Genomic DNA, 11,969 nt, shown 5'->3' with positions numbered 1-11,969 from the left:
CTGCCGGTCTGAGTTGTGTCCGGTAGTGACAATATTCCGTGTGCTCTTCTAGACGCAGGGTAACCGTTGCGATGTTTCCTGACGTCAGGAGTGAACACGGTCCTAGGGTGCGGACGGGGACCTGAGACGAAAACAGGCGAGAGCAGTGGCAGTCCGAAAAAAGATGGCGGCGCTGAGGACGTTGTTGAGGGTCCGAGCTGCAGCTGGATGGAGACTGGCCGGGGGGAGACAGGTGAGAAGATCCTCCAGCCCTCCTCCTGTCAGTCAGGGGCGGTGTGTCTATAGGGTCTATAGGGTCTATAGGGTACAGGGGTCACCTGTCCTGTATACCATGTACTGCACTGATCCACTCCCATAGTGCCCTGTTGTAGGACTATAAGTCCCAGCATGCTGGAAATGGAAGCTTTGCAACAGCTGGAAAGCAACACATGGGAGTTCTCCCTATTATACAGTCCCCCATTCATTTGGCCATTGAGGGGGTTTATTATGGAGTTCCCCTTTAAGGCAGAATGTGCTGTAACTCCTCAGTATAATCCGCATGTTCTATCCTGTCCTGGCCGCGTCAGTAAGTGCTTGGATTCAGGAGCAACTCACTGTATTGCTGTTCCTCTGTTATTCCTCCTGGAAATAGAAGCATGAACAGCTATTTCCCGCAGGGGTTGTCCAGTCAGCCATTGACAAGGGGAATGGTAGAGTCCAGGAGGAACAACAGAGGAGCAGCACATCACCTATCAAACAGAATGCAAGAAGGGGCCACACGGTGGTTCAGTGGTTAGCACTGCAGCCTTGCAGCGCTGGAGTCCTGGTGTTCAAATCCCGCCAAGGGCATAAAACCATCTGCAAGGAGTTTGTATGTTCTCCCCGTGTTTGCATGGATTTCCATCCCATATTCCAAAGACATACTGATAGGGAAAAATGTACATTGTGAGCTCTAAGTGGGGCTCACAATGTACATCTAAAAAAAAAAAAAAAATGCAAGAATGTGAGGGGGGATTGCTAGGTGTACAAATTAGGATAGGGCTTCACTGTAGATCGGTGGTGGTCCCACACCCAGGACCCTCGTGGATCAGCTGACGGCGGCATTCATGTGAGTCTGCGCAATTGCATTGTACGTGGATCACAGCTCTGACTGTTCACTTGAATGGGACTGAGCTTGGTGAGACAGTCCAGGATTCCTGACACTGCGGAAAAAGACTGACTAAGGACCTACCGGGGACTTCACTATTGATATCCTGTTCATAGGTGAGGTCGTCAGATCCAAATCACAGGCCATATGACATCACATTCATCTGTCATGTGGTTTGTTTTTAGCTCAGTCCCATTCAAGAGACTGAAGCTGAGCTGTAATACCAAGTACCACCTCTAGGCATTGTATGGCGCTGTGCTTGCTATTCACTTGCAATGCTCACCTGAATGTTGTGGTCTCTGTTGAGTACTGCAGTAACCCAGCCCTGTCACTACAAATTGGTGGGGGTGCTGGGTGTCGGATCCTCACAAATCTGATATTAATGATCCATCCTATTACAGTCTTGGAAAGCTCCTTTGATGGCATTTTATTATAATTCCACAAATCCAGGTTTACAGCTAGTTTAGTTTTCCACGGGGACCCCACTGATCTTTAGAGTGGGGGGTCCCCTGTTCCTTGTAATAAACGCTGCCACTCCTCTTACCTATACAAATGTAATTTATTGGCATGACCGAAGAAAAACATTTGGTTTTGCCAAAGCGAAGAACGGGTGGGAGGAGGGGGTGGATAAGGGGTGTGTGGGTTGGGGGTTCGTGTGTCCTTGGGGTCTTATCGTTCTTGTTTGGGACGTGGGGGGGGGCTTAAAGGTCTTTGGATGGGGGGTTTAATAGCCCTTGGGATTTCATCTTCCTCTTGCTTGGTGACAGCTGGACACTATTGGGCAGCGATCTCCATGGTGGACTCTTCTTCTCCCAATAGGATGGGAATGCTCTGTCTTGTAGTCCCATAGAGATGAACTCAGCTCCTCCTCAGATCAGACAAGGGTGCACAGGGCCCCTATTCTCATCATCATTGGGGCCCCAGCTGTGGGACCCTCACCAGGGGCATGCACTCCCAACATAACACTCCTCCTGTCTGTGAGGGGGCCATTACTTTGGTAATGATCCCCATCTATGACATGGCTGCCCCATGTGTTAGGGTTTGGCTTTGCCGTGTGATTACATATTTCATGGCCACTGCTGTGTTATGGGCAACCCTTGTGTGCGGGCGCAGTGTTATGGCTGACCCTTGTGTGCGGGCGCAGTGTAATGGGTGACCCTTGTGTGCGGGCGCAGTGTTATGGCTGACCCTTGTGTGCGGGCGCAGTGTTATGGCTGACTCTTGTGTGCGGGCGCAGTGTAATGGGTGACCCTTGTGTGCGGGCGCAGTGTTATGGCTGACCCTTGTGTGCGGGCGCAGTGTTATGGCTGACCCTTGTGTGCGGGTGCAGTGTTATGGCTGACCCTTGTGTGCGGGTGCAGTGTTATGGCTGACCCTTGTGTGCGGGCGCAGTGTTATGGCTGACCCTTGTGTGCGGGTGCAGTGTTATGGCTGACCCTTGTGTGCGGGCGCAGTGTTATGGCTGACCCTTGTGTGCGGGCGCAGTGTAATGGGTGACCCTTGTGTGCGGGTGCAGTGTTATGGGTGACCCTTGTGTGCGGGTGCAGTGTTATGGCTGACCCTTGTGTGCGGGTGCAGTGTTATGGCTGACCCTTGTGTGCGGGCGCAGTGTTATGGCTGACTCTTGTGTGCGGGCGCAGTGTTATGGCTGACCCTTGTGTGCGGGCGCAGTGTTATGGCTGACTCTTGTGTGCGGGCGCAGTGTTATGGCTGACCCTTGTGTGCGGGCGCAGTGTAATGGCTGACCCTTGTGTGCGGGCGCAGTGTAATGGCTGACCCTTGTGTGCGGGCGCAGTGTAATGGGTGACCCTTGTGTGCGGGCGCAGTGTTATGGCTGACCCTTGTGTGCGGGCGCTGTGTTATGGGTGACCCTTGTGTGCGGGCGCTGTGTTATGGGTGACCCTTGTGTGCGGGTGCAGTGTTATGGGTGACCCTTGTGTGCGGGTGCAGTGTTATGGGTGACTCTTGTGTGCGGGTGCAGTGTTATGGCTGACTCTTGTGTGCGGGCGCAGTGTAATGGGTGACCCTTGTGTGCGGGCGCAGTGTTATGGGTGATCCTTGTGTGCGGGCGCAGTGTTATGGGTGACCCTTGTGTGCGGGCGCAGTGTTATGGCTGACCCTTGTGTGCTGGCGCAGTGTTATGGCTGACCCTTGTGTGCGGGCGCTGTGTTATGGCTGACTCTTGTGTGCGGGCGCAGTGTTATGGCTGACCCTTGTGTGCGGGCGCAGTGTTATGGCTGACCCTTGTGTGCGGGCGCAGTGTTATGGGTGACCCTTCTGTGCGGGCGCAGTGTTATGGGTGACCCTTGTGTGCGGGCGCAGTGTTATGGGTGACCCTTGTGTGCGGGCGCAGTGTTATGGGTGACCCTTGTGTGCGGGTGCAGTGTTATGGCTGACCCTTGTGTGCGGGCGCAGTGTTATGGCTGACCCTTGTGTGCGGGCGCAGTGTTATGGGTGACCCTTGTGTGCGGGCGCAGTGTTATGGCTGACCCTTGTGTGCGGGTGCAGTGTTATGGGTGACCCTTGTGTGCGGGCGCAGTGTTATGGCTGACCCTTGTGTGCGGGCGCAGTGTTATGGGTGACCCTTGTGTGCGGGCGCAGTGTTATGGGTGACCCTTGTGTGCGGGCGCAGTGTTATGGGTGACCCTTGTGTGCGGGCGCAGTGTTATGGCTGACCCTTGTGTGCGGGTGCAGTGTTATGGGTGACCCTTGTGTGCGGGCGCAGTGTTATGGCTGACCCTTGTGTGCGGGCGCAGTGTTATGGCTGACTCTTGTGTGCGGGCGCAGTGTAATGGCTGACCCTTGTGTGCGGGCGCAGTGTTATGGGTGACCCTTGTGTGCGGGTGCAGTGTTATGGCTGACCCTTGTGTGCGGGTGCAGTGTTATGGGTGACCCTTGTGTGCGGGCGCAGTGTTATGGGTGACTCTTGTGTATATCCCATAAGCTGTCCGGTGGTCTCTGTTGGCACAGACCTTGTTGGACGTGTTATTGTGTGTTGCCACCTTAGAGGACGTTTGCCCGGGCAGCAGCTGGAGGTGTTTGCATTCAGTTCGTGTATTGTGGCAGATCTGATGTCAGTAGGCGGCTGCACAGCTCGGGCTCCCAGTGACAGGGTGACATTGTGCCCGTACAGCTGCCGGCATCCCAGTGACTAGAAGGTCAGCGCCTGTATGAGGAGGCTCGGCTGCAGATCTAAGCCCTGACTGGCTGCTCACAGGGAGGTGTGTAAACCGGAAAATCCGCCCCCCCCCCCCCCCCCCCCTCCACACACAATATCACTGCACAAGTCCCGGGGAGACCAGTAGTTTCCAGTGTGGTGTTTATTGGCTCTTTCTTAAAGGGATATTTCATCTGATAAGTGATGACCTATCGGTGGGGGTCCGACCTCTGGACGATGGCAGATCCTTCAGTGTTTTTGGTGCACAGTTGCACGTACCCCTGTGAATGTTGCTCACTGTTGTCCTCTGTACAGCCGGGTGACCGGGGTGCTGCTGTGCAGAGGTAACTTAGGAGGGAACCGGCTGTAAATCAGTTCTGTGGCCCCCTTTTTCGGTGACAGATTCAGAGATTGATTCCCCATTTATAAAGTCCTGGCCAGCTATACCTTTATCAGACAGATCTACCCCTTAGTTGTCCGGGACTCCATTGCAGTGCATCAAGTGCAGGTAGGGGGCGACCTTCTACCACCACTACCCCAGCACCTCCCCAATTCAGACATTTAAAGGTATGGTGGTGACCCTTTAAGATGAGTAAAATAAAAATGTACTGCACCCTGAAGGACAAACGTGGCTGCGTGGCAGCGTCACACATAACAATAGTCAGCATGTGTTGGTGGCTGCAGATTGTACCCCTGTTCTATGTCTGTAGTCTTTGCTTCATGTGTCTGGGCCCCCCGGCACGGCCATACCCTCTCCGCTCATAGCAGTGCTTGACATTAGTGACCCGTGCACGTCCTCATGCAGACTGTCACTTACTTGCAGGTGACCCGATCCCGCAGCGAGTTCACATCCCTGGAGGAGAAGCCGCAGTTTCCCGGAGCCTCGGCCGAGTTCGTGGACTCTTTGGAGTTCATCCAGCCCAATGTCATCTCTGGGATCCCCATCTACAGGGTGATGGACCGTCAGGGGCAGATCCTCAACTCCAGTGAAGACCCCAATGTAAGTGCCACGTATTTTGTTTTTACGGAGCTGACATGTTGATGACCTATCCTTAGAGTAGGTTACAATATGTGAGGGTGGGGGTCTGACAGTCGGGACCCCCAATGATCAGCTTGACCCTCGGGAGCACTTTTGCCTGTGCCGACCACCTGGTACCGCAGCATCCCGGCCCTATTCATAGGCCTGTGTAAAACAAACGCCCCTGTCTTTTATTTGTCAGCAGCACTTCACTGTCTGAACAGGCACCTACTGCCAACATAATGAGGCCATACAAGAAATGACTAGACATGGAGCGTGCAGGGACTCCTTTTTTATGTAGATTATGAGCCCCCTATAGGGATATATGATATAGAGATCACAATGTACATTTGTTTTCCTATCAGTATGTCTTTGTAGAATGGGAAGAAACCCACGCAAACACGGGGAGAACATACAAACTCCTTGCAGTTGTTGTTCCTGGCGGGATTCAAACCGCGGACTCCAGCGCTGCAAGGCTGCAGTGCTAACCACTGAGCCACCATGTTGGCCGTGCAGGGACTCCTTCACATATCTGTCTGTTTTGTTGCAGCTCCCTAAGGAGCAGGTCCTGAAGTTTTACCACACGATGACGCTGCTGAACACCATGGATCGAATCCTGTACGAGTCCCAGAGACAGGTAGGTGGATTCGTGTCGGACTCTTGAAGATCCGGGTACTCCTTGTGGAGATTCAGCAGGTATAGGGGGTTTGTAAGGCAATGCTTCCTGGGAAGACAATGCAAATTAACTCCCCTCCAGAAGGAAGTAAGGACATGATAGGGGCTGTCCGATTACAGACTCCTATTCCATTTGCACTTGGTCCCCCACTTATCAGGAGAATGGAGGACTTAAAGCCCCTTCCCCTGCATACTCTTGTGGATGAAGCAACACCCCATTCACTGCTATGTGGATGCCGCAGATTGCAGTCCTGGCAGCCCCATAGTCTAGAGCAGGGGTAGGGAACCTTTGGCTCTCCAGCTGCTGTGAAACTACAACTCCCAGCATGCTCCATTCACTTCCATGGGAGCTCCAAGAACAGCAGAGCCAGTATGCATGCTGGGAGTTGTAGTTTTGCAACAGCTGGAGAGCCGAACGTTCCCTACCCCTGGCCTAGAGGATGAGGGGATAAGTGTCTGTAATGAGTCAGTCATTGTCTTGTAGGGTCACTACCTATAAGAGACACTAGATATTGCATAGGTTTTATGTAAGTCAATCATCATATAGTAGGATATACTTTAGGGTCCCGCTACCCCCTATACCTGCTGCCGTGGTTGTAAAGGCCTTTATACATCTCCACTGACCATTATTCTTCTCTCCTAGGGAAGAATTTCCTTCTATATGACAAACTACGGCGAGGAGGGGACACACGTGGGCAGTGCTGCCGCCCTTCGGGACACAGACCTTGTGTTTGGGCAGTATCGGGAGGCAGGTGAGAGGACGTCCATACTGCGGCCATACACCATATACACTCTGTATGTCAGCTCATAGTGTTCTGTGTTTTCTCCAGGTGTCCTGATGTACCGGGGGTATCCGCTAGATCTGTTCATGGCGCAATGTTATGGTAACGCCTCCGATCCTGGCAAAGGAAGACAAATGCCTGTACACTACGGCTGCAAAGATCTGAATTTCGTGACTATTTCCTCACCGTTAGCAACGCAAATACCACAAGGTGAATATCGGTGCAGGGCAACCTGCTTCCACCAAATTCCTGTTAGCCTTTGGTTATTAGGCAGATGTGTCTGGGTGCAAAGTCTAGGAGTGACCAGGGGTCTATAATATGGTGCCCTACAGACGCTGTGCTGCTATCCAGGGTGCGTGGTGTCCCTGCGCACCGTGTGTGTATATTACATTAGTTTCTGAATATGTATGTTATGTTGTGTACTTGGCTGCACAGCTGAGACTCCGTTTCAATGGCTCAGATCAGAGAGAAGTCTTTTCCTGTCCGTTTAACCCTTAAGATGCTGAAATCAAGGGCATCTAAACATTCAGAGTGGGAGGGTTTCCCGTGTCTCCCATTAGTGCCCCCACAAAGACCCTGACGTCTGCCATCTTTATACACCTACTCTATAATAAACCCGTTCTTCTTCTCGTAGCTGTGGGCGCCGCCTATGCCATGAAACAGGAAAATGCCGACCGCGCTGTCATCTGCTATTTTGGTGAAGGCGCAGCAAGTGAAGGAGATGCCCACGCTGCTTTTAACTTCTCCGCCACGTTGGAGTGCCCCGTGCTATTCTTCTGCAGGAACAATGGCTATGCTATATCTACCCCCACCTCGGAGCAGTACCGCGGGGACGGAATCGGTGAGTGTGAACGTGTGTGTACATGGTAGTAATAAAGTGTAAGACCGGTCAGGAGCACCCTGTCATTTCATTGGTGCTTTAATATCACATGTAATGGGTACGACCCCCATAAAGGTGCACCCTTGTAACCATTATGGTGTCTCTGTTGTCTCAGCTGCCCGCGGTCCTGGTTACGGTATTATGTCCATTCGAGTCGATGGCAATGATGTCTTTGCTGTGTACAATGCTACCAAAGAGGCAAGACGACGAGCAGTGGCAGAGAACCAGCCATTCCTCATAGAAGCCATGACCTACAGGTAAGTATGGCTGTGTGAGATATGCGGGGGAGGGGGGCTTCTACCTGCAGTACGTACATGATGCTGAATACGTCTCACTACGATTTATTGCAGGATCGGACACCACAGCACTAGCGATGACAGCTCTGCCTACCGCTCTGTAGATGAGGTCAATTACTGGGACAAACAGGACCATCCCATTTCTCGACTTCGTCACTACATGATGCACAGAGGCTGGTGGGACGATGAGCAGGAGAAAATATGGAGGAAGAAGTCGCGGAAAACGGTGAGGCTTTATGTTTTGGTATTGGAGGGGGAAGCCGAGGTTCAGGAACTGGGGCCAGCCACTACAGCTAGTGTTACTAAGGCCGGGTTCACATCTCTTAGCGCAGGGGTAGGGAACGTACGGCTCTCCAGCTGTTGCAAAACTACAACTCCCAGCATGCATACTTGTAAAACTACAACTCCCAGCATGCATACTTGTAAAACTACAACTCCCAGCATGCATACTTGTAAAACTACAACTCCCAGCATGCATACTTGTAAAACTACAACTCCCAGCATGCATACTTGTAAAACTACAACTCCCAGCATGCATACTTGCTCTGCTGTTCTTGGAACTCCCATGGAAGTGAATGGAGCATGCTGGGAGTTGTAGTTTCACAGCAGCTGGAGAGCCGAAGGTTCCCTACCCCTGTCTTAGCGTTTCCGGAGTCCTGCACAGAGGATTTTTTGAGTTTCAAAATGATGGACCCCATTATAGTCGATGGAGTCTGTCAGGCTCCGGGTGTAACCACTGTTTTAGCCGTCCATCTCTTTATTGTTGGGGCTCAATGACGTACCCCAACAAGAAGAGCTTAACACCTAGTGGTCACAGCCATGAGCAGCGCCCTGTTAGGTCTGTGGCAGCGGCTGGGTGAAGGAGTCGCACAGAATCCACAGCAGCAAGATAGGACATTTGGAACGAAGATTATTTAGGGTATGTTCACATGATGGAAAATGGTTTCCTCTGTGTAAACGTCAGTGCAGCTAGCCGCGACAGCATGCTGATGTGTGGCAAGATAGATCATGTCATTTCTTTATTCCACTAGGGGGAAAAAAAGCGAGCGGTTCCCATTGAATTCAATGAGAGCCAATTTTGCAGAGAGGCAGATTCTGCATCAAAATCCACCTGCAAAAAACATACATGTGAACATACCCTTAGGGCTAGTTCACACGTAAAAACCTCCTGGCTTATTTTGGTCCTGAAAAAAACCGCTTCCTAATTAGGAAGCTTTTTTTTTGACCTTGCCAAGCTTTTTTTTGTAAAAACCGCTTCCAAAAAAGCCAGGCTGTTTTCCCCTCCCATAAAGTGAATGGGCTGAAAAAACCGCTAGCTGTTTTTTTCCGCGTGTTTTTTTGCAAAAAAACGCGTCACTTATTCTTGCAAAAAAACGTGCGGTTTTTGCCTCCCATTCACTTCTATTGCTTTCTTCAGGCGGAAAACGCCTGAAGAAAGGTCATGTCGCTTCTTTTTTCTGCTAGCTGAAAAATAACTAGCAGAAAAAAAAAAAGCTAGCTGTTCACATAGGGCTCCATTGTAAAGGGGCTGATTTCGAAGCGAAATCCGCTGTCAAAAACCTCCCCTTTGCCCACATGTGAACTAGCCCTTAGACTAGCATGGGATATTTTTTAGTCTATATACTGTTGTTCTGTTGCACACTGGCCAGACAGCAGCCAAATGGACAATCTATTAACCTCAGAATGTAGATAAGGAGACTTTCGGACAGACACACTAAAGGTACCTCACAATGTCATGTGATTGCAGCCTAAATTTTGCATTTTGGAAGCAAATGAACAATAAAAAAAAAAAATCCAGTGTAAGGCCAGGGCCCCATATTGCCGCCTGCAAAGTAGGACGGGGTCCTGGCTAATCTCATCTACACATTGAAGCTTTTCTGCTGTGGATTTTTTTTTCTGCAATTTCTAAAACACTAGCGTTTTTGTAAATTGCAGCATCTCAATTATACCTACAGCAACGCTGGCATTATCCCTATAGGTATAACAGGGGCAGAAAGTCCGCAGAGAAAACCTCCGAGAAATTTCTATGAAAACTGCTGCAGGAAAAAAAACTGAATTTATTTGTCTGCAACTCGCAACGTTGGGTCTTAGGGTCGCCTTTAAAGCTAATGCTAGTTATTGCTCCGCTGTTGGCTGTAATGGCTTGGCAGTCGATGGATCAAAGAATCCCCTGTTGTGGAAATTGAAGCGCGGACCCCTGCGGGTGCGAGGCCGTATTCACCTAAGTGCCGGCCTCATTTCAGGAAAAAATAGTCAGAAGTGAGAATTGTTCTCAGAACCAATAGAGGTGGAGGTGAGGGAATCCATTGTGAGAGATGACAGGTCTGTCCGGGCTCCGCGCTGTCTCTGTGTATAACAGACGGTTTCTTCCCGTAGGTTATGGAAGCCTTTGAACAGGCGGAGCGGAAACGCAAGCCCAGCATCGAACACATGTTCACAGACGTCTACTCCGAGATGCCGCTACATCTGAAGAAACAGGAGGAGTCTCTGAAGAAACATCTAAAGGTTTATGGGGAACATTACCCCTTGGACAACTTTGAGAAATAAGCTCGGCCCAGTGCGGCAGAGACATGGCGGTAAGACGCCGGTACCCTAGGATTCCTGTTACAGGCGGCGGGGTCTCCTCCTCCTCCTCAGGGCTGCTCATTCCTCCTTTTTATAGATACATTTCTGATTTCTGCGGGGTCTGTAAATAGTAGGAGGGGGACGAGGGGAACTCCTGGGTAGGAAATGGTGACGTCACGTAAGTTATTTTATAACATGAGAACACTAAATCTAACTAATGGTGGGCGAGGTTGTATGGCATTGCAGTGAATAAATGTCTCATGGTTCTGGGCACCAGCGGGGTCTCTCTGTGCCGTTCTTGGGGTGTGCCAGCATATCAGGCGTGTCTATGGGGTATATAGATGTATAATAGGGGCCTATAGGTGAAGATGCTACGACAAGGAGTCTATAGGGGCGTTTAAGACTTTTCCTTACACAAAGTGCATCGATCTCCTCCCCTGACGTAGTAAATACCAGGGTTGGCGAACCTTGAGGGATTTATCTCACAAGATCCGGAACTGCTAATGTGATACTCTGTATAATTACACGTATAATAAGCGGAGGCGAAACCTAACAGACCGTTATACTCTTCTCTCCTGGGATCCTGAATTATGTTATGAAAGAGGTTTGATCTCTTTGTCGCTTCACGTAAATCCCATCTGCACTTTGCAGAAAAAAACACCAATAAGATGGCCGCACGCAGCTGTAAGGGTGCATTCACACTACGGAACGCCAGCGTGTATCAGAGCCGTACACGCTGGCGTTACAGCAGGGCCGCCGGACACTTCCCATTCATTTCTATGGGAGCCGGCATGCGAGCGCTCCCCATAGAAATGAATGGAAAAAAAGCAGTCCATTCATTTCTATGGGGAGCGCTCGCATGCCGGCTCCCATAGAGATGAATGGGAAGTGTCCGGCAGCCCTGCTGTAATGCCAGCGTGTACGGCTCTGATACACGCTGGCGGTCCGTAGTGTGAATGCACCCTAACAGTGTAAAAATAACAAAGTTACCAGAAATTCAGAAGTAAAAAATAAAAATTAGTGGTCTCAGTCATTACAGGGTTAAGGGCTCATCGACAATCTTATTCCCGTCTGGACTGTCATCTCCATTTCCTGTATTCACACCACAACCCATATCTGTACGATGAGATGCGAGGGCGGCCATGACACGGTTCCTTGCGGTATATAATTGCCCTTTATGGCGGTAACAATCGTCTCCGTCTGATCCCGCTCTGTAGTAGTCTCGCCATAATTACTCCCAGTATTCCCTGTAATTGCGTCCTAATGACACCACATGAGATAATGCAGCTGAGCAGCCACCATGGGGCCCGGGGTCCTCCGGCATGGCGGGAAGTCGGCGCTTTTAACCCATTATTTAACGCTACAATAATCACTTCTGTAACCGTGATGGATTGTAAAGCAAAGCAGGGAGGAAAGGAGATTACCGCTCTCATCTCATCCCAGTGCTAATGGAAACCGCGAGGACGTCAC

General features: G+C 50.8%; 1 protein-coding gene across 1 annotated transcript; it reads left to right on the top strand.

Moving 5' to 3' along the window:
- Positions 1-110: 110 nt before the first annotated feature.
- On the top strand, positions 111-10,775 carry BCKDHA (branched chain keto acid dehydrogenase E1 subunit alpha). The gene is made up of 9 exons (XM_075260632.1): positions 111-232; positions 5,107-5,283; positions 5,852-5,938; positions 6,620-6,728; positions 6,807-6,968; positions 7,393-7,599; positions 7,754-7,895; positions 7,989-8,160; positions 10,311-10,775. The coding sequence occupies exons 1-9, from the start codon at positions 164-166 to the stop codon at positions 10,479-10,481; spliced, it is 1,296 nt and encodes a 431-aa protein (XP_075116733.1). The 5' UTR covers positions 111-163; the 3' UTR covers positions 10,482-10,775.
- Positions 10,776-11,969: the final 1,194 nt, after the last annotated feature.

Source organism: Leptodactylus fuscus, chromosome 11, assembly GCF_031893055.1.
Source record: "Leptodactylus fuscus isolate aLepFus1 chromosome 11, aLepFus1.hap2, whole genome shotgun sequence".
Classification (NCBI taxonomy): domain Eukaryota; kingdom Metazoa; phylum Chordata; class Amphibia; order Anura; family Leptodactylidae; genus Leptodactylus; species Leptodactylus fuscus.
This window is presented reverse-complemented; position numbering and strand designations above follow the sequence as displayed.